At 43.6% G+C, this 22,366-nt stretch overlaps 1 protein-coding gene across 2 annotated transcripts in view; it reads right to left on the reverse strand.

Annotated features, from left to right (window-relative positions):
- Positions 1-22,366, reverse strand: part of LOC139392697 (oxysterol-binding protein-related protein 8-like) — a 149,382-nt gene that overhangs the window by 43,843 nt on the left and 83,173 nt on the right. The window contains exon 6 of one of the 2 annotated variants that reach the window (XM_071140869.1): positions 14,313-14,558. The exons of the other annotated variant lie outside the window; for it this stretch is intronic. Within the exon in view, the coding sequence (XP_070996970.1) occupies positions 14,313-14,558 (246 nt within the window). The remainder of the gene's footprint in view (positions 1-14,312; positions 14,559-22,366) is intronic. 2 annotated transcript variants of the gene reach the window in all.

Here is a 22,366-nt window from a genome sequence, read left to right on the forward strand (position 1 = left end):
TTTGGGACTGGGCCTATATCTAGGAGTTGATTTGGATCTAGGCCTATATCGGGTTGATTTGGGACTGGGCCTATATCTTGTCCTCTTTTGGAGAAGCTTGTCCTAAAATAATGGCTGAATTGGAACAAGGCCTATATCTAGGAGTTGATTTGCAACTGGGCCTATATCTAGAAGTTGATTTGAGACTGGGCCAATATCTAGAAGTTGATTTGAGACTGGGCCAATATCTAGGAGTTGATTTGGGACTGGTCCAATATCTAGGAGTTGATTTGGGACTGGGCCTATATCTAGAAGTTTATTTGGAACTGGGCCTATATCGAGTTGATTTAGGACTGGGCCTATATCTTGCCCTCTTTTGGAGAAGTTTGTCCTAAAATAATGGCTGAATTGGGATGTCCGTGCTAGTCTGTGTGTGGCGTGGTGTGTGTGGTCTGTCTGTGTGACGTGGATCTGAGATTAAAGTGAGCTGTGGTTTAGCAGCAAGCATTAAATCCAGAGGTGCTGACCACAGTGGCTTTCTTCTGTGATGAGTGTGGATGGTGTGGACGGAGGAAGACCCTGTGTGTGTGTGTGTGTGTGTGTGTGTTAAAGTGAGTGAGGTCACGCAAGATCAGCACAATCACTTATTTTCGGCCCTTTTACTGATCACATACCATCATGTCCTCAATAAGGGACTGGGTAATATTGATGTCTTATCAAATGTCCTCAATAAGGGACTGGGTAATATTGATGTCTTATCAAATGTCCTCAATAAGGGACTGGGTAATATTGATGTCTTATCAAATGTCCTCAATAAGGGACTGGGTAATATTGATGTATTATCAACTGTCCTCAATAAGGGACTGGGTAATATTGATGTCTTATCAAATGTCCTCAATAAGGGACTGGGTAATATTGATGTCTTATGATGTATCACCAAACGTCCTCACTAAAAAGGCTAGTCAGTAGTCTACATTATATTAGTCCTATAAAAGGCTAGTCAGTAGGCTACATTATATTAGTCCTATAAAAGGCTAGTCAGTAGTCTACATTATATTAGTCCTATAAAAGGCTAGTCAGTAGTCTACATTATATTAGTCCTATAAAAGGCTAGTCAGTAAGCTACATTATATTAGTCCTATAAAAGGCTAGTCAGTAGGCTACATTATATTAGTCCTATAAAAGGCTAGTCAGTAGTCTACATTATATTAGTCCTATAAAAGGCTAGTCAGTAGGCTACATTATATTAGTCCTATAAAAGGCTAGTCAGTAAGCTACATTATATTAGTCCTATAAAAGGCTAGTCAGTAGGCTACATTATATTAGTCCTATAAAAGGCTAGTCAGTAGTCTACATTATATTAGTCCTATAAAAGGCTAGTCAGTAGTCTACATTATATTAGTCCTATAAAAGGCTAGTCAGTAAGCTACATTATATTAGTCCTATAAAAGGCTAGTCAGTAGGCTACATTATATTAGTCCTATAAAAGGCTAGTCAGTAGTCTACATTATATTAGTCCTATAAAAGGCTAGTCAGTAGTCTACATTATATTAGTCCTATAAAAGGCTAGTCAGTAAGCTACATTATATTAGTACTATAAAAGGCTAGTCAGTAGTCTACATTATATTAGTCCTATAAAAGGCTAGTCAGTAGTCTACATTATATTAGTACTATAAAAGGCTAGTCAGTAGGCTACATTATATTAGTCCTATAAAAGGCTAGTCAGTAGGCTACATTATATTAGTCCTATAAAAGGCTAGTCAGTAGGCTACATTATATTAGTCCTATAAAAGGCTAGTCAGTAGTCTACATTATATTAGTACTATAAAAGGCTAGTCAGTAAGCTACATTATATTAGTCCTATAAAAGGCTAGTCAGTAGTCTACATTATATTAGTCCTATAAAAGGCTAGTCAGTAGTCTACATTATATTAGTCCTATAAAAGGCTAGTCAGTAGTCTACATTATATTAGTCCTATAAAAGGCTAGTCAGTAGTCTACATTATATTAGTCCTATAAAAGGCTAGTCAGTAGTCTACATTATATTAGTCCTATAAAAGGCTAGTCAGTAAGCTACATTATATTAGTACTATAAAAGGCTAGTCAGTAGGCTATATGCTAGTCCTATAAAAGGCTAGTCAGTAGTCTACATTATATTAGTCCTATAAAAGGCTAGTCAGTAGTCTACATTATATTAGTCCTATAAAAGGCTAGTCAGTAGGCTACATTATATTAGTACTATAAAAGGCTAGTCAGTAGGCTATATGCTAGTCCTATAAAAGGCTAGTCAGTAGTCTACATTATATTAGTCCTATAAAAGGCTAGTCAGTAGTCTACATTATATTAGTCCTATAAAAGGCTAGTCAGTAGTCTACATTATATTAGTACTATAAAAGGCTAGTCAGTAGTCTACATTATATTAGTCCTATAAAAGGCTAGTCAGTAGGCTATATGCTAGTCCTATAAAAGGCTAGTCAGTAGTCTACATTATATTAGTCCTATAAAAGGCTAGTCAGTAGTCTACATTATATTAGTCCTATAAAAGGCCAGTCAGTAGGCTACATGCTAGTCCTATAAAAGGCTAGTCAGTAGTCTACATTATATTAGTCCTATAAAAGGCTAGTCAGTAGGCTATATGCTAGTCCTATAAAAGGCTAGTCAGTAGTCTACATTATATTAGTCCTATAAAAGGCTAGTCAGTAGTCTACATTATATTAGTACTATAAAAGGCTAGTCAGTAGGCTACATTATATTAGTCCTATAAAAGGCTAGTCAGTAGGCTATATGCTAGTCCTATAAAAGGCTAGTCAGTAGTCTACATTATATTAGTCCTATAAAAGGCTAGTCAGTAGTCTACATTATATTAGTCCTATAAAAGGCTAGTCAGTAGTCTACATTATATTAGTCCTATAAAAGGCTAGCCAGTAGTCTACATTATATTAGTCCTATAAAAGGCTAGTCAGTAGTCTACATTATATTAGTCCTATAAAAGGCTAGTCAGTAGGCTACATTATATTAGTACTATAAAAGGCTAGTCAGTAGTCTACATTATATTAGTCCTATAAAAGGCTAGTCAGTAGGCTACATGCTAGTCCTATAAAAGGCTAGTCAGTAGTCTACATTATATTAGTCCTATAAAAGGCTAGTCAGTAGGCTACATGCTAGTCCTATAAAAGGCTAGTCAGTAGTCTACATTATATTAGTCCTATAAAAGGCTAGTCAGTAGTCTACATTATATTAGTCCTATAAAAGGCTAGTCAGTAGGCTACATGCTAGTCCTATAAAAGGCTAGTCAGTAGGCTACATTATATTAGTCCTATAAAAGGCTAGTCAGTAGTCTACATGCTAGTCCTATAAAAGGCTAGTCAGTAGTCTACATTATATTAGTCCTATAAAAGGCTAGTCAGTAGTCTACATTATATTAGTCCTATAAAAGGCTAGTCAGTAGTCTACATTATATTAGTCCTATAAAAGGCTAGTCAGTAGGCTACATTATATTAGTCCTATAAAAGGCTAGTCAGTAGTCTACATTATATTAGTCCTATAAAAGGCTAGTCAGTAGTCTACATTATATTAGTCCTATAAAAGGCTAGTCAGTAGTCTACATTATATTAGTCCTATAAAAGGCTAGCCAGTAAGCTACATTATATTAGTACTATAAAAGGCTAGTCAGTAGTCTACATTATATTAGTCCTATAAAAGGCTAGTCAGTAGGCTACATGCTAGTCCTATAAAAGGCTAGTCAGTAGTCTACATTATATTAGTCCTATAAAAGGCTAGTCAGTAGTCTACATTATATTAGTCCTATAAAAGGCTAGTCAGTAGTCTACATTATATTAGTACTATAAAAGGCTAGTCAGTAGTCTACATTATATTAGTCCTATAAAAGGCTAGTCAGTAGGCTATATGCTAGTCCTATAAAAGGCTAGTCAGTAGGCTACATTATATTAGTCCTATAAAAGGCTAGTCAGTAGTCTACATTATATTAGTCCTATAAAAGGCTAGTCAGTAGTCTACATTATATTAGTCCTATAAAAGGCTAGTCAGTAGTCTACATTATATTAGTCCTATAAAAGGCTAGTCAGTAGTCTACATTATATTAGTCCTATAAAAGGCTAGTCAGTAAGCTACATTATATTAGTCCTATAAAAGGCTAGTCAGTAGTCTACATTATATTAGTCATATAAAAGGCTAGTCAGTAGTCTAACAAGGTCAGATGTTAGAGGTCAGAGGGCGATCAGGGTGCCTACAACTGCAAATCAAATTTGCAACGTCAGTCTCACCAGTAAGAGATGCTGTTTGTCCCCCATTCCCTATGGGCCCTAGTCAAGAGTGCCATTTGGGTAGCCATGATCCTATTAAAATGTTATTGATGTTGGAAAAGGCTGAGTCATGGCTGTGGTTCAATGAAATGTTTCTCATTGGTTTCTCTTCTATCCCTGAGGAGTAATTATAGAAGGCTATACAGCGTCCTTGTTAGGGATGCACCTGGCTGGGTCCTGTTCAGTAGACACCAAATGGAAGAAAACAGAGTAAAACCGGAAGGAACTACTAGTACATGTCCGGTAAAAAAAAATGGCAATTTTCGACTTCCGCTGCATTTGGTTTTGAAACGTTTTGCTAAGGTGTGCCCTAATTAACACAATGTTTTGGTTTGGTGTGAGTAGTGATGAATCAATGGTGTCCTGTACTTTGTTGTAGCTACCAAGATGCATGCGTGTAGTATCTGCCTAGAACCCACCTCTTGAATGTATTGACTGGATGTGCCCTGCAGTATGTCATCAAGTGTTGATAGTTGAGTTAGTTGATGTAAACACCTACAGTCACACATGCAAGCAGAGCCCTGACTGACGAGCACTACAGTCCGCAACAAACATCTGAGAGAAACAGAGAAGGGATCGAGAGAGAGAATATTGTATAGTGACAGAGCAAAGGGAAGGAGAAGAAAAAGATAGGACACCCTATTCCCTACGAAGTGCACTACCTTTGATAGAGCTCTGGTCAAAAGCAGTGCAATACATCGGTTATAGGGTGTCACTTGGGAAGCTCTCATTCTGAAGGCTCTATGGAGAGATGTGCTAGAGAGAAATGGCTGACTGGTTGACACAAAGCTCTCTGTAAACCTTACTGTCATCCATCTACCTTGTTAAATGAAGACTATCTGTCTGGATAGGTTGAGTCAACTGTCTAGCAGGGCCAGACAATGTTTATTCATTCAAATAAAATCCATTTAATATATCACCTCCCTTTAAGGATATTGGACATTAGAGGGATGTTTGGTTATTTGGCTGAGGAGTTTCAGATGAGGTCTGTGTGCGTGTGTGTGTGTGTGCGTGTGTGCGTGTGTGTGTGTGTGTGTCAGGGTTTTTGACCGGCAGCATTTTAAATGACCGGACATGCATTGGGTGCGGTGCTAACCTGATTAGGATGTCGACCAACGGAGTTCAGAACGACAGAAATCACATTTAGTTTATGATTATTCATTTTAAGAGAACATGATCCAGGATGCAACGGCGTGCCTCCTTCTTACCGAATTCTGATGAGCACTTTGAAGATATTTACTTTTCCTCAGCAAACAAGACCAGCAATGGATCACTTGACTCACTTGCCTATGTTAGTCTACTATCCCCCATAGTGGAAATGTTTACCTATTATAATGGTCAGCTGGTCATTCTGTGTGAGAAAGAAATAGCCTATTCTAAACAGACTGGGGCCGTTGTGGGACGATAGATCCCAAATTCATACAACAAGTAGGCCTAGGATACATCCCCCAAAAAACGTTAAAAAGCAATGATGTTCATGCAACAGATCGTTAGGGATGGATCATTATGCATTATTTCTTCACATTATAAACACAGTAAGCTATGCGCGAATGTTCCCTCAGTCAAAAGACCACCACACATGCACGCAGTTTCATGAGGCAGAGATGAAAATATCAGTTAGAAATGTGGAAAGAGGGGAGATCTAAAGGCAACCAGCCTGGGTTGATCATATAACAGGATTGTGTCTTTGGCTACCGGACAATGAAAGAAAGTTGCTTTGAAAAACAATAGAACATGAGAGAAATAGGCTACTGGTTGCAATGGCACATGGAAGTCTATATAAAATAATTGCCTGCACGTTTGGTTGGATTTTGGCAACTTTGAAGCAAGGCAAGACATGCCTCACGATATGTAGTAAAACCTTCAAGGTTTCAAACCATTATATTCTATTGGTGGGGCAAACTCCCTTATTTTATTATTCCTGATGCATGCCAGCAAAGCCACGACACAACACAACATTCTCTAGTTGTGCTGTGATTGGCTTAGTGTTCTGTCACTCACGGGGACCCTAAATCACTGCAAAATCTACGGGTAGAGCTTGAAAATTCAAGCCCCTTGGGTCCTGCCATAGAGTTACAAGTTTGATGACCAAATTTGCCCACGAAGGACCGCTGCGCCACCTTCCTGTTCAAGTGAGCACAGCACAACAAGGGGAGTCCAAAAATGTTTTGTATGTTGCTGCATAAATGATGTAATACGCCAGGGAGATATGTATACTGTTGCTAAGAAAGTAATATTAAGTGTATGTTGTGTAGTAAGCTGTTAATTGTCCAAGTGCCTCAATAATTTGGTCCCTTTCCCCCTCATAACAGCCTACTGTTCTGACTTGGATATCCACATGTAGTGTCATGCCCTGACCATAGAGAGCCCTTGTTTCTCTCTGGTGTAGTAGGTCAGGGCGTGACTAGGGGTTATTGTAGTTTATAATTTATATGTGGCATTCTAGTTTTCATATTTCTACGTTGGTGTGTTTGGTATGGTTCCAATTAGAGGCAGCTGGTAATCGTTGTCTCTAATTGGGGATCATATTTAGGTAGCCGTTTTTCCACCTGTGTTTGTGGGATATTGTTTTTGAGTTAGTGCATGTTGCACCTCAGTACTGCACGGTCGTTGTTTGTTTCTGGTTTTGTTTGAAAAGTTTCACTAAAATAAAGATGTGGAACTTTAATCATGCTGCGCCTTGGTCTGTCTCTCCACACGTCCGTGACATGTAGCCTATAGCCTGTTTTAGAGATATGTAATCATTGAATATTGTACGACCTTTCATTGTCTGCTGATATGCCCCCTTTATTTATCCTATGGTTCTGACTTGGTGTACAGGGAGAATACTGTAAAACAGCCCATGTTCTGAAATCTGTTGCTGTACATTTAAAAAGTGCTGAACAAATAGTTATTTTGACTACGTCCGTCCTAGCTCGCTATTGAATGTCTTAAAATCAAAATTACACATGGCCTTTTATCCACTCATCGTCCCCTTACTCCATAGTTTGTACATCAACATATCAGCTATGTTTGTTTTTTTTAAAGGCAGTAAATGAGGCTGAATGAACTGTTTCGCTGCCAGACAAGGCTCTGCTGATAGCCAGGTGTAGCAGTGGTAAGGATTCACTCCATGGTGCTGAAAAGAAAGCTCTGCTGTTGGGACAGTTCTATGTAGGCCCTAACAGTTTGTGGGCACTGTTTGTCATCGTTGTAGTGCAATTAATGTATTGTTTATTGTTGTGCTGTGCTGTGTAAAGGCTTTGCTGGCAGTTTGCCCCACCAAGATTGACATGCTAAAATCGCCATTGAAAAGGCTAAAATAAATTATTTCACAATAGGATCATTATATCTTTGGGGGACAAGGCCTTATGCTTCACATTTCTCTCTGCTTTTCCTCCAAAGAAACACTCAACATTCTCCCTAGATAAACCTAGAACTTAGGCTGACAAGAAACCAAGAAAGTCTCTGCACTCCAATGCTAACCAACACAAACCAATGCTAACCAAAATGGCTCAACAGTGACATTTGTTTGTTTGTCGTTTGTCTAACCTAACGCAGCAGGCGTAAAGAGAAACGCCTGAGCGGGTCAGCTGAAACAGGAAGCAAAAAGTTCAGGCTTCACCTGTTCTCTGCTTTTCCCCTGAAAAACGGAAGCTTGTGGTTTCTGACTACCCACTGAGGGTGTACCAATGCTAACCAAAATAACATTTCAACAGTCAGAGTTCTTTGTTCCCTCTTCTCCATAACTAAAGTGAATATAAACACCCTTATGAAGATGTTGCTGTGGAACCAACCACAAGCATCCATTTTCCATCCAGAACCAGTGAGACGGTCCGTACCATGATGCAGTGAGGGGGGTGGCATGGCACCGTACTTGCACCCTGAACAACAGATATGATGTTCTTTAGGGATGGATCATTATATAAGACAGTGAAGTGTACATTGTGTGTGTGTGTTTGTCATGTCTATGGATGGAGTGCACACACACACACACACACACACACACACACACACGGCATGACAGCTTTGACGAACACTGACACTGTCGCCATGTTTTCGGGAAGAACCGAAAGGTTCCCTAGCAACAGCTGGCCTGACGACAATTGGGGAAGGGTGAAAACATTACCTGCTATACGCACTAGGATAAAGCCTCAATTTTGAGTTTTGGGGGCATAAATCAGTGTGCAGGCAGGTATGCTGTTTGCTTTACATTTGTCATGGCAACAAGGTCACCACCACCATTTTGACTCTGGGTCTGATGGAGCAGCACGGGAGCAGGATAGAGCAGGATGGAGCAGCACAGAGCAGGATAGAGCAGGATGGAGCAGCACAGAGCAGGATAGAGCAGGATGGAGCAGCACAGAGCAGGATGGAGCAGCACGGAGCAGGATGGAGCAGCACGGGAGCAGGATGGAGCAGAACGGAGCAGGATGGAGTAGCACGGAGCAGGATGAGGCAGAACGGAGCAGGATGGAGCAGAAGGGAGCAGGATGGAGCAGCACGGAGCAGAATGGAGAGGAACGGGAGAAGGATGGAGCAGCACGGAGCAGGATGGAGCAGCACGGAGCAGGATGGAGCAGCACGGAGCAGGAAGAGCAGCACGGAGCAGGATGGAGCAGAACGGGAGCAGGATGGAGCAGAACGGGAGCAGGATGGAGCAGAACGGGAGTAGGATGGAGCAGAACGGAGCAGGATGGAGCAGAACGGGAGCAGGATGGAGCAGCACGGAGCAGGATGGAGCAGCACGGAGCAGGATGGAGCAGAACGGAGCAGAACGGAGCAGGATGGAGCAGCACGGAGCAGGATGGAGAGGAACGGGAGAAGGATGGAGGAGCACGGAGCAGGATGGAGCAGCACGGAGCAGGATGGAGCAGCACGGAGCAGGATGGAGCAGCACGGGAGCAGGATGGAGCAGAACGGAGCAGCACGGAGCAGGATGGAGAAGCACGGAGCAGGATGGAGCAGCACGGAGCAGGATGGAGCAGAACGGAGCAGGATGGAGTAGCACGGAGCAGGATGGAGCAGAACGGAGCAAGATGGAGCAGAACGGAGCAGGATGGAGCAGCACGGAGAAGGATGGAGCAGCACGGAGCAGTATGGAGAGGAACGGGAGAAGGATGGAGCAGAACGGGAGCAGGATGGAGCAGCACGGAGCTGTGTGCCAAAGTGGTTGCAATGATGTCATTAAGACATATTTTGGTAAACAGTCTATTTCACAACCAGAAAAAGAAATCTCTATCTGGTTGTAATCTGACCAGATTACAAACTAAATATGACATCTTTCCCTGGATGTAACAGAGATCAGTTGGCTATAATCTGCATGACATCATTAGACATTCTCAATCAGAAAACCAGATTACAAACAGAAAAAAAATGTCATGTTCTTAATTTTGTCCAGTGGGATAGCGTGGTGCAGTGCTACAGTGGGATAGCGTGGTGCAGTGCTACAGTGGGATAGCGTGGTGCAGTGCTACAGTGGGATAGCGTGGTGCAGTGCTACAGTGGGATAGCGTGGTGCAGTGCTACAGTGGGATAGCGTGGTGCAGTGCTACAGTGGGATAGCGTGGTGCAGTGCTACAGTGGGATAGCGTGGTGCAGTGCTACAGTGGGATAGCGTGGTGCAGTGCTACAGTGGGATAGCGTGGTGCAGTGCTACAGTGGGATAGCGTGGTGCAGTGCTACAGTGGGATAGCGTGGTGCAGTGCTACAGTGGGATAGCGTGGTGCAGTGCTACAGTGAGATAGCGTGGTGCAGTGCTACAGTGGGATAGCGTGGTGCAGTGCTACAGTGGGATAGCATGGTGCAGTGCTACAGTGGGATAGCATGGTGCAGTGCTACAGTGGGATAGCATGGTGCAGTGCTACAGTGGGATAGCATGGTGCAGTGCTACAGTGGGATAGCATGGTGCAGTGCTACAGTGGGATAGCATGGTGCAGTGCTACAGTGGGATAGCATGGTGCAGTGCTACAGTGGGAGGCAGGCATGTAGCAATCTCGGGAGTTTTTAAAGCGACCGGTATTGCTCCTAAAACCTGTTGCACCATTTACTTCAGAACATCAGAGGTCATTGTGCCACATCCACAGGACAGTGGGAAGGGTTAAAATACACATTTCCTTTGCAAAATGGAAAATAAACAGGAAATCTGCTGGATTAATGATATACAGTACCAGTCAAAAGTTTGGACACAACTACTCATTTATTTGTACTATTTTCTACATTGTAGAATAATAGTGAAGACACCAAGAGTGTGCAAAGCTGTCATCATAGCTACTTTGAATAATCTCAAAAATAAAATATATTTAGATTTGTTTACCACTTGTTTGGTTATTGCATGTGTTTCTTAATAGTTTTGAGGTCTTCACTATTATTATACAATGTATAAAAATGTAAAAGTAAAGAAAAGCCCTTGAATGAGTATGTGTGTCCTAATTGAATGAGTATGTGTGTCCTAATTGAATGAGTATGTGTGTCCTAATTGAATGAGTATGTGTGTCCTAATTGAATGAGTATGTGTGTCCATTGATTGTTGAAGGATATAAATGTACAAATACCTCATGAGCATAGTTCAACTGTCTACCCCCATCAGAACCACAAATATAAGATGTTGGGTTCTGATGTATAGCCAGAAGACAAGGTTAAAACTTCTTATGGCTGGGGGGCAGTATTGAGTAGCTTGGATGAATAAGGTGCCCAGAGTAAATTGCCTGCTCCTCAGTCCCAGATGCAAATATATGCATATATACTCCTTATTAGTATATTTGGATAGAAAACACTCGGAAGTTTCTAATACTGTTTGAATGATGTCTGTGAGTATAACAGAACTCATGTGGCAGGCAAAAACCTGAGAAATCTGAAGTTGGTCAATTTTCAACTCAGCCCCCATTGAAGATACAGGGGGATTTTGGTAATTTTGCACTTCCTAAGGCTTCCACTAGATGTCAACAGTCTTTAGAAACGTGTTTGATGCTTCTACAATGAAGGGGGGCTGAATGAGAGGGGAATGAGTCAGAGGTCTGCCAGCAGTCACGCACTGGTGACGCGCATTTCACATGAGAGGTATCTCCCGTTCCTTTGCTTTTCTGAAGACAAAGGAATTCTCCGGTTGGAAGATTATTGAAGATTTATGTTAAAAACATCCTAAAGATTGATTCCATACATCGTTTGACAAGTATCTACGGACTGTAACTGAACTTTTTGAAATTTCGTCTGCAACTAGTGAACGCGCTTCGTGAGTTTTGATTTGTTTACCAAACGCGCTAACAAAAGTAGCTATTTGGACATAAATGATAGACATTATTGAACAAATCAAACATTTATTGTGGAACTGGAATTCCTGGGAGTGCATTCTGATGAAGATCATCCAAGGTAAGTGAATATTTATAATGTTATTTCTGACTTCTGTTGACTCCAACATGGCGGATATTTGTATTTGTTCTCTGAGTGCCGTTCTCAGATTATTGCATGGTTTGCTTTTTCCGTAAAGCTTTTTTGAAATCTGACACAGCGGTTGCATTAAGGAGAAGTGTATCTAAAGTTCCATGCATAACACTTGTATTTTCATCAACATTTATAATGAGTATTTCTGTAAATTGATGTGGCTCTCTGCAAAATCACCGGATGTTTTTGGAACTACTGAACATAACGCACCAATGTATACTGAGATTTTTTTATATAAATATGAACTTTATCAAACAAAACATACATGTATTGTGTAACATGAAGTTCTATGAGTGTCATTTGATAAAGATCATCAAAGGTTAGTGATTAATTTGATCTCTATTGCTGCTTTTTGTGACTCCTCTCTTTGGCTGGAAAATTGGCTGTGTTTTTCTGTGGCTTGGCTCTGACCTAACATAATCGCTTGTGGTGCTTTCGCTGTAAAGCCTATTTGAAATCGGACACTGTGGTGGGATTAACAACAAGATTACCTTTAAAATGGTATAAGATACTTGTATGTTTGAGGAATTTTAATTATGAGATTTCTGTTGTTTTGAATTTGGCGCCCTGCACTTTCACTGGCTGTTGTCATATCGATCCCGCCCTAAGAAGTTAAAACTATAATTTCTGATGTATAGACAGAAGACAAGGTTAAAACTATCATTTTGATCTCATGAATGGGCTGTCCTTGAATCCACAGCTCTGTCGATTAATTTGAGAGTGGTTCCATTTCTCCAGCCCCATCCCTCAGCATTCTTACCAAAACAGTTGTGGGGTGCCCTCTTTGTTACTGTTTGAACTGCAGATTACCCCCTTTAAGGAAGCAAGCGATGCAGCCTGTCATCACATGGCGAGACTGGCAATGGTCCCAAATGGCACCCTATTCCCAATATAGTGCACTACTTTTGACTAATTAATAGGGAGCCATTTGGGATGCATCCCATGTAATGACTTTGTAATGACGTGCTGCAATGGTTACTCTGACCCAGGAGTGATCCAAATTACAGGGATCATCTGCTGCAGGGATCATCTGCGAAAGAGATTGTGGTCTCAGCCTGACTCCCTGCTTAAATAAAGGTTAATTAAAAATAAATCCGTACTGGCATTCTGTTGTCAACAGAGCTAGCAGAGCACCGCAATTCACCCTGTCTCCATTTCCCCATTCATGACCTCCAAAACCAATTCATGTTCAGCCTGCAAACAACAGCTAGCAACAACAACAACACAAACAGGGGAGTGTTCATTGGCAGTCGGCATGGACCGGATCCTCCTCGGCTACGCTGCCAGTGTTGTTGGCCAGACAAAGCCACTTCATCTTTGGGGAGGATAATATTTCAAACGAGTGGTCGTGGGCCAGGAGCTATTAGGACACTTTTTCTGTCTGTCTTTTTGGTGCACGTGATTGGTCTATTAATAGGCGGCCGCCCAGGTTAATCTGCTGAGTCATTGGCCCCTCACTGGCACCTCCAGTGGAAGCTAGAGAAGCTAGCCCCAGGTAACCCTGAAAGAGGGGGGGGTCTATTGGCAAAGAAGCTGGATTACTGATGAAACTGTGTGGAGATCGTCTCCAAAACGGCAGATATACTTATGATAGGTTAAGCTATATACAGCCTGATGAACCTGATGCTTAAATGTAATGTTGGTTGATAATAAGGAAATAACGTCACCTACCTATTTTGATTGAGATTACATTTGGCTGAAGAGAAAGAGAGAATGCAACCAGCCTGTACCAGCTGTCTCCGGTGAATCGGCAATCTTCGTGAAAAGCCTGCGGCTCTCCTGGTAGGGAGAGAGCTTCTTAGACAGTCTTCAACAGAGATGAATGGAGGCTGTGTCGGCTCGGTGGCTGGGAGGCTGACAGGCTAAAAACATCACACTCACTACAGAAGCTTTAGGTCTAATTCACTTCACTTGACGTTCTGTGAAAGCTCTGCTGATCTCACGTTCAGGTGGACGGCCACTCCAAAGCAGCGCACAGTTACTCGGGCTACCGAGTACGATATAATACGTTGGCATATGACCGAGTACATTTCTATACAAGGAAAATATGTATTAAAAGTATAGTCTAATATAAGAATTCAAAACTCTAAGAAGAAATAGATACGACAGGTTCAACATCAGAATCTGCATCAGGCAACGCAGAAAGGAACAGCAAGAGAATAGCTCCAATACTGTGACAGTACACTGAAAACAATCACCTCCTGCACATCAGTATCTGAAATAACAGTCACAGTTCACAACCAGTATCTAGGGGTTACGACTCTGTCTCTACAGGGAACAAGCACACAGGTAACTCTGCCACAGGGACACCACTACAGCAACAGTGCACCTGTAGTTCCAATATTTAGTCCATCTAGAACACAACAGACCTTAAAATAACAGCACAGTCACCGTCCATAACCAGTATCTAGGGGTTACGACTCTATAGGGAACAAGCACACAGGCCACTTGGCTACAGTACAGAGGGTACTACTCAAAGCAACAGCTAGCCTACAACTAGCTGGGTGTCGAAGAGCCCGCGGCAGGGCAGGCTCCTCATCAGACTGGAGGGGAAGGGTGAGGGGTCCAACACCGCCTCAACTACCACACCCACCTGGCAGAGAGAGGGGCGACAGCTCGTTGTAGCCCCCGAAAGAAGCGTTGCGGATGAGCTTGCGTCCGTCGGGGTGTGGGGGCCGCGGCGAGCTGGTCGTGCCGCACGTTGAGAAGCGGCGACGGCACAGCGCTCCCTCCTCCTTCATCATGGGGCCGGCGAGAGCCCGGGGGGGCCTGAGGAGGGCCTGCTGGGGATCAGCAGGGGCCAAGCAGGGCGAAGCCGCTGACCGCGAAATGCTCAGATCTGATCGCCCGCAACCAGACACACACACAGGACACAGCAAGCACAGCAACTCAGTCTCAAGGCACTCAAAGCAGTGCAGCACAATTTATCGCTTTCTCCCTCCCTCTCTCTTGTTCCCACCCTCTCTTTCTCCCTCTCTCTCTCTCTGTCCTGTCTGTGTGTGAGAGAGTGAGTGCAAGGGGAGGAGGCTCTGAGTACTACGCTGATGAATCAGCAGAGTCCCTCCCCCTGCTACTCCATGCACCAGCAGTGTACAGAAGAGTTGCATCTTATCTAGCCTACTCCATGGAACAGCCTCCTACCCTCTTTCTCTTTCCTTCTTTCAATGAATAGCTCTACTTTTCTCACTGCCAACCAGTCTCCCTCCTCCTGTCCTCTCTTTCCCTCTTGTTTTTAGTCTTTCATTTTCTCCTCTCTGTAAACCGTGTATTTCTCTGTGTGGTATCTCCTCATTTTTACATTTACATTGTAATAATTTAGCAGACACTCTTATCCACAGCAACTCCACAGAAGCAAATAAGGCTAAGTGCCTTGCTCAAGGGCACATTGTCACATTATTTCACCTGGTCGGCTCGTGGATTCGAACCAGCGACCTTTCGGTTACTGGCCCCAAGCTCTTACCCGCTAGGCTACCTGCCGCTCTGTCGTTGTATATCCTCTCACGGTATCTCTCCTAAATCTCTTTCCCTTCTCCTTGAACAACACAGCTCAGATGAACATCACCCCTCTCTTCCTGCTCACTCTCTTTCTCACAGTGTGTGAGTGTGTGGCATAGTCCTGAACGTCTGACTGACGACTCCAGCACTCAGACACCTGCTACCACATAATAAACACACACACTAGACACTAACACACACACAAATGTAATAAAGCCAGTCTCTATTCACCCTGCCTGTGAGGATGGACAAACTCTCTGCATGCCCTATCGTATTCCCCATACACAAAGACCAAACTGGCCAGTTGACTTCTCCAATGCTTGTCTGGTCAATCAATTCATTTGAGCCCCTCAGGTAGAACACCAAGCCTGTTACTGAGCCCCTCAGGTAGAACATCAAGCCTGTTAATAAGCCCCTCAGGTAGAACACCAAGCCTGTTACTGAGCCCCTCAGGTAGAATATCAAGCCTGTTACTGAGCCCCTCAGGTAGAACACCAAGCCTGTTACTGAGCCCCTCAGGTAGAACACCAAGCCTGTTACTGAGCCCCTCAGGTAGAATACCAAGTCTGTTACTGAGCCCCTCAGGTAGAATACCAAGCCTGTTACTGAGCCCCTCAGGTAGAACACCAAGCCTGTTACTGAGCCCCTCAGGTAGAATACCAAGCCTGTTACTGAGCCCCTCAGGTAGAACACCAAGCCTGTTACTGAGCCCCTCAGGTAGAACACCAAGCCTGTTACTGAGCCCCTCAGGTAGAATACCAAGCCTGTTACTGAGCCCCTCAGGTAGAACACCAAGCCTGTTACTGAGCCCCTCAGGTAGAATACCAAGCCTGTTACTGAGCCCCTCAGGTAGAATACCAAGCCTGTTACTGAGCCCCTCAGGTAGAATACCAAGCCTGTTACTGAGCCCCTCAGGTAGAATACCAAGCCTGTTACTGAGCCCCTCAGGTAGAATACCAAGCCTGTTACTGAGCCCCTCAGGTAGAATACCAAGCCTGTTACTGAGCCCCTCAGGTAGAACACCAAGCCTGTTACTGAGCCCCTCAGGTAGAATATCAAGCCTGTTACTGAGCCCCTCAGGTAGAACACCAAGCCTGTTACTGAGCCCCTCAGGTAGAATATCAAGCCTGTTACTGAGCCCCCCAGGTAGAACACCAAGCCTGTTACTGAGCCCCTCAGGTAGAATACCAAGCCTGTTACTGAGCCCCTCAGGTAGAATACCAAGCCTGTTACTGAGCCCCTCAGGTAGAACACCAAGCCTGTTACTGAGCCCCTCAGGTAGAGCACCAAGCCTGTTACTGAGCCCCTCAGGTAGAATACCAAGCCTGTTACTGAGCCCCTCAGGTAGAACACCAAGCCTGTTACTGAGCCCCTGAGGTAGAACACCAAGCCTGTTACTGAGCCCCTCAGGTAGAATACCAAGCCTGTTACTGAGCCCCTCAGGTAGAACACCAAGCCTGTTACTGAGCCCCTCAGGTAGAACACCAAGCCTGTTACTGAGCCCCTCAGGTAGAACACCAAGCCTGTTACTGAGCCCCTCAGGTAGAACACCAAGCCTGTTACTGAGCCCCTCAGGTAGAACACCAAGCCTGTTACTGAGCCCCTCAGGTAGAACAGGTAGAACACCAAGCCTGTTACTGAGCCCCTCAGGTAGAACACCAAGCCTGTTAACCCCTCACACCAAGCCTGTTACTGAGCCCCTCAGGTAGAACACCAAGCCTGTTACTGAGCCCCTCAGGTAGAACCCCAAGCCTGTTACTGAGCCCCTCAGGTAGAATACCAAGCCTGTTACTGAGCCCCTCAGGTAGAATACCAAGCCTGTTACTGAGCCCCTCAGGTAGAATACCAAGCCTGTTACTGAGCCCCTCAGGTAGAATACCAAGCCTGTTACTGAGCCCCTCAGGTAGTATACCAAGCCTGTTACTGAGCCCCTCAGGTAGAATACCAAGCCTGTTACTGAGCCCCTCAGGTAGAACACCAAGCCTGTTACTGAGCCCCTCAGGTAGAACACCAAGCCTGTTACTGAGCCCCTCAGGTAGAATACCAAGCCTGTTACTGAGCCCCTCAGGTAGAACACCAAGCCTGTTACTGAGCCCCTCAGGTAGAACACCAAGCCTGTTACTGAGCCCCTCAGGTAGAACACCAAGCCTGTTACTGAGCCCCTCAGGTAGAACACCAAGCCTGTTACTGAGCCCCTCAGGTAGAACACCAAGCCTGTTACTGAGCCCCTCAGGTAGAACACCAAGCCTGTTACTGAGCCCCTCAGGTAGAACACCAAGCCTGTTACTGAGCCCCTCAGGTAGAACACCAAGCCTGTTACTGAGCCCCTCAGGTAGAACACCAAGCCTGTTACTGAGCCCCTCAGGTAGAATACAAAGCCTGTTACTGTAAAATCCTGAGCCATAAGTGGCTATAATTTACTTCCCTATTTTCTCATCTATAGCTCAGTGCACTGCAATCAAGGCCGTTTATGTTTCAGGACCACAGCCCATTCTACCTGTCAAAAACAGTGTGAGTTGAATGATCAAAAAGCCATTTTCTGACCTGTAGTTTGCCATTTGTGGCTTGCTATTTGTCAGTCTACTAGCAACCAGCATGACATGAGTAGCATTTGGAGAGAACTAATGGATAACAAACACAGTAAAACAGGGTCTTCTCTAGACAATACCCTCAGGGACACACAGTAAAATTGTAATAAAGTCAACTAATTAACATGCTGTTAATACCAATGCTCATAATGATACTGTGACAAGGTCACACAACAGAAATGGCTATGGGACAGTTGATCAATATTTCCCCCGGCTCTAGATATTGATCTCTGGGACTGCAATCTCAAGGGCACAGTTCAGACGCTCAGCTAGGAGAAGACTGTCACCACGACTGTCACCAGGAACAGGTTAAGAAGACTGTGCTGCCCCAGTCACCCTGACAACGCTGTCAGAACATATTCTCCATAAGAAAGGTCTGTTGCAGGTCCAGAACAAAAGGGTATAAGAGAAGTAGGTGCATTGAGAAAGGAGTCTCAAAGAGCACCAATGGTTATCTCTGTGAAAACCAATAGGCCCCACCTGGTCCTTATCGTCGAAATAGAATCTCCAGAGCGTTGCTGTTTTTCCATCCACAAGATTCCTGGCATCCTCCCATCCCTTTCAATTGACCCTTCCCTCCTAATGTTTCCTTGTTTGTTCTGTCAACAGCTGCGGCCCTTCAGTGCCCTCTGGCCAATTAAGACGTGTTATCTATATTTTCGAATGGAAGGAGTCATTCCATCCCTGTCTGTTTAGAGACGAGGCAAACAACAGCTTTGATAACAGCTCCCGAGTTCTGTGAGAGAGCGGTGATGTCACAGCGTTGCTCGGCGACACTTGGAAGGAAAAAAAAGTGTGTCCCCAAATGTTACCTTATTTCTGACATAGTGCACTACTTCTGACCAGACCCCTATAGGCCCAGATCAACAGTAGTGCACTTTACAGGGAATAGCGAGCCATTTGGGACACAAACACAGATCCCTGAGCAAACAGGCTAATTAACACAGGTAATTAAGACGTTCTGGAGTATGTATAATTCCAAATCCTAGGCCTAATTAACCCTGCTCCCTCAAAGGAAAGTTCAGCTGGTCCAAATGAATAAAGTCAAACAACAGAGCGAAGAAACTTCACAAAGATGTTGGGCCAACAATGTGACAAACAGTTGAGGTGTTTTGCTTAACCCCCTGGGTTAGGTCCGGTCTCCAACCTCCATGGGGGTAAAAGTAGTAGTCTAAGCATCAGAAGGCCAGAAGTGGACCCGGAAGCATCAGGAATGTCACTGTCATGTCAGGAAATAGTGCGTGAGGGTATTTAGGGAGTACCCACATTAGGTAAGTGTTTGCAGACAAATATTGGGTCAGCCAAACAAAGTCCCCAGGCATTCTGCATGTGTCCACCATATCCACACTACTGGCCTGGGTCAACATATCAGGAGATAAAGATAGCCCAGGTCAATAGCCTGGGTCAACATATCAGGAGATAAAGACAGTCCAGGTCAATAGCCTGGGTCAACATATCAGGAGATAAAGACAGTCCAGGTCAATAGCCTGGGTCAACATATCAGGAGATAAAGACAGTCCAGGTCAATAGCCTGGGTCAGCATATCAGGAGATAAAGACAGTCCAGGTCAATAGCCTGGGTCAACATATCAGGAGATAAAGACAGTCCAGGTCAATAGCCTGAGTCAACATATCAGGAGATAAAGACAGTCCAGGTCAATAGCCTGGGTCAACATATCAGGAGATAAAGACAGTCCAGGTCAATAGCCTGGGTCAACATATCAGGAGATAAATACAGTCCAGGTCAATAGCCTGGGTCAACATATCAGGAGATAAAGACAGTCCAGGTCAATAGCCTGGGTCAACATATCAGGAGATAAAGACAGTCCAGGTCAATAGCCTGGGTCAACATATCAGGAGATAAAGACAGTCCAGGTCAATAGCCTGGGTCAACATATCAGGAGATAAAGACAGTCCAGGTCAATAGCCTGGGTCAACATATCAGGAGATAAAGACAGTCCAGGTCAATAGCCTGGGTCAACATATCAGGAGATAAAGACAGTCCAGGTCAATAGCCTGGGTCAACATATCAGGAGATAAAGACAGTCCAGGTCAATAGCCTGGGTCAACATATCAGGAGATAAAGACAGTCCAGGTCAATAGCCTGGGTCAACATATCAGGAGATAAAGACAGTCCAGGCCAACACATAATACTTGATGCATGGCTATTCATGTATACAGAAACATCTGCATTAAGTGACTGGACAGTCGTCAGCTAATGTGCTTTGAACAGATGAGCATTTTAGCGACTGAACACAATAGTCACTCTGGAGTGAAGTTTCCTTCCCCCTCCCCCAACCTTAGCCAGATAGTGGGGGAAAAGGCAAAACTGACCCAAGATCAGCACCTAGAGCAACTTTACCTTACACTGTGACCGGACCACAGTCTCCACTGTATTTTTACACAGACGGCTAGCTATCACATCTCCCTGTGTGTAACACTAGCCCCTGCATGCAGGATTAAGAAACAATGGTTCTCCATTACAGTACACCACATGGAATCTGCATATCAGGAAGTAGAGCAACAACAGGGAGCACTTTATTTTACAGTAGGTGATGTTTCCACTGGTACTTATCTGGTATTTAATAGGAAATGGTGTGGCAACAATGGATAGTTTCTAGTATTTAATATGAAATGTTGTGGCAACAATGGATACGTTCTGGTACTTACCTCAAAGAACTCAACACCAAACATCTAATATGGTCATATTAGTGCTAGCTAATAGCTAAATACTGTGTCACGTTGGATGGGCAATGCAATCCTAAGTAAATAGGGGTTCAATGGTTGGCATTTCCTGGGTAGAGTGCTCTGCTATGTTTACATTCAGGCTACATTAACTAATGTCTAATGTCAACAAATGTTGATTGAAATCTTGGCCTGGTATTTGTATTGTTCGCTAATTACTGTAATGTAATGCCGGCTAGCCACAAACGTATCCAGAGAGTACAGGTTTAGGTGGGGGAAATGGGGAAGGGTTAATAACAGTTTTCTTTTCTTTCTTAAAAGGATAGTTCACTCAAAAACTATATTTTTGTATTTTGTTCATTAGTCCACTGTAAATACATCCCCGGGAAATGTTTTATGTCAGCAGTCAAGTTAGAGCACTTTCAGTACAGAGCAGAAACTGTGAGGATGTGTTTTGCAGGTTTTGAGTGACCTAACCCTTTCATCAAGTAAAGCTGGGCAGTGGGGCAGGCTCATCTGCCACAGCTTCCGGAGAAGGAAGATATTAGCAGCAGGCATGCATAGCTCTTTGGGTGCTTGATGATCCCCCCTACCCTGCCAAACAGGCCAACAGAAAGGGCAGCGATGAGTTAATCCTGGTACACAGCCAAAGAACTCTAGCTATAGCCTGCAAAATGTGCAGGTAGATATACCACTGAAGAAGAAAGAATCAACACTATATTTATGGTAAAGGTCAATGTGTAGGCATATGAGCACACTATACATTGATATGCTATTCATTAATACTAGTTTTGAGATGCGTAGACGCAATATCCTCTATTAAGTACTTTACGACAGGCTTTTAATCTCCTCATAAGTCAACAGTGCTGTCATCGATTAATATCCATTTCAGTTCAGTGCTTTTAACTACAGATGTAGGATCTTCATTTGAGCCAGTTTGCTACAGCAAGAACATAATCCTGCAGCAACAGTAATGTAATAATGTGAATTATTATCTGGATTATAATTAATGGACATTTTTTTGTGGGGGTTGAAACATTATTCATTAGCGCAAATCAAGTCTGACATTTTAAAGTGGAATTTAGAAGCATTAGAAGCCATTTTAACCCTTGAATACACTACAAGTTTGCATTTCATGCTGTGCAGGAAAATTAACAGCAACAGAAGAGTTATCAAATTAAGATCCTACATTTGTAGCACTCAGACTCACCAGCATAACAGTCTGACTAAATAACCACTGATTTCGGAGCAGAAATAGTGACATTTACCCTTTCTGAATGGGAACATTTAAAAGCCAATCTGAGGGTAAGTGATATTTCGTCAAATCTATTCAGATATGTTCCTGGAATGAACCATGGCAAGTTGAACAAGGGGGCGTATGGTTCTTTCTCTCAAAGCAACGTTAGACCCCACAACCCTGGTCCCTCTCTAGACTATGAATCCTGTCACCTCAAGCCTCTCTGAATACAACCTCTACGGCCCAGTTCACTTGATGTAGTCACTATGCAGCAAAGTCAAAGGTCAAATAGAGGGTGCTTATATTTTTCCTGTTTCACACATGTACAAGTGTGCAACCTGTGTAGTGTGACATAGAAATGTCTATATCCCATTCCCCCTGAGACATCCTTGGAGACTACGGTCACGGACAGGGATCAGCCATTACTGCCGGCGACCATGGAGCAATTAGGGTTAAGTGCCTTGCTCTGTTCCAATACCTGCATGATCTAGGCTGAATCCCAAATGGCACCCCATTCCCTAGAAAAGTGCACTATGTTTGACCAGAGCCCCATGTGCCCTGGTCAAAAGTAGTACACTATATAGGTAGGGTTCTAATAGGGTTCCATTAGGGCCGCAGGCATGGAGTGTATCAGGACCGCGAT

The sequence above is a fragment of the Oncorhynchus clarkii genome, chromosome 33, assembly GCF_045791955.1.
Source record: "Oncorhynchus clarkii lewisi isolate Uvic-CL-2024 chromosome 33, UVic_Ocla_1.0, whole genome shotgun sequence".
Classification (NCBI taxonomy): Eukaryota; Metazoa; Chordata; class Actinopteri; order Salmoniformes; family Salmonidae; genus Oncorhynchus; species Oncorhynchus clarkii.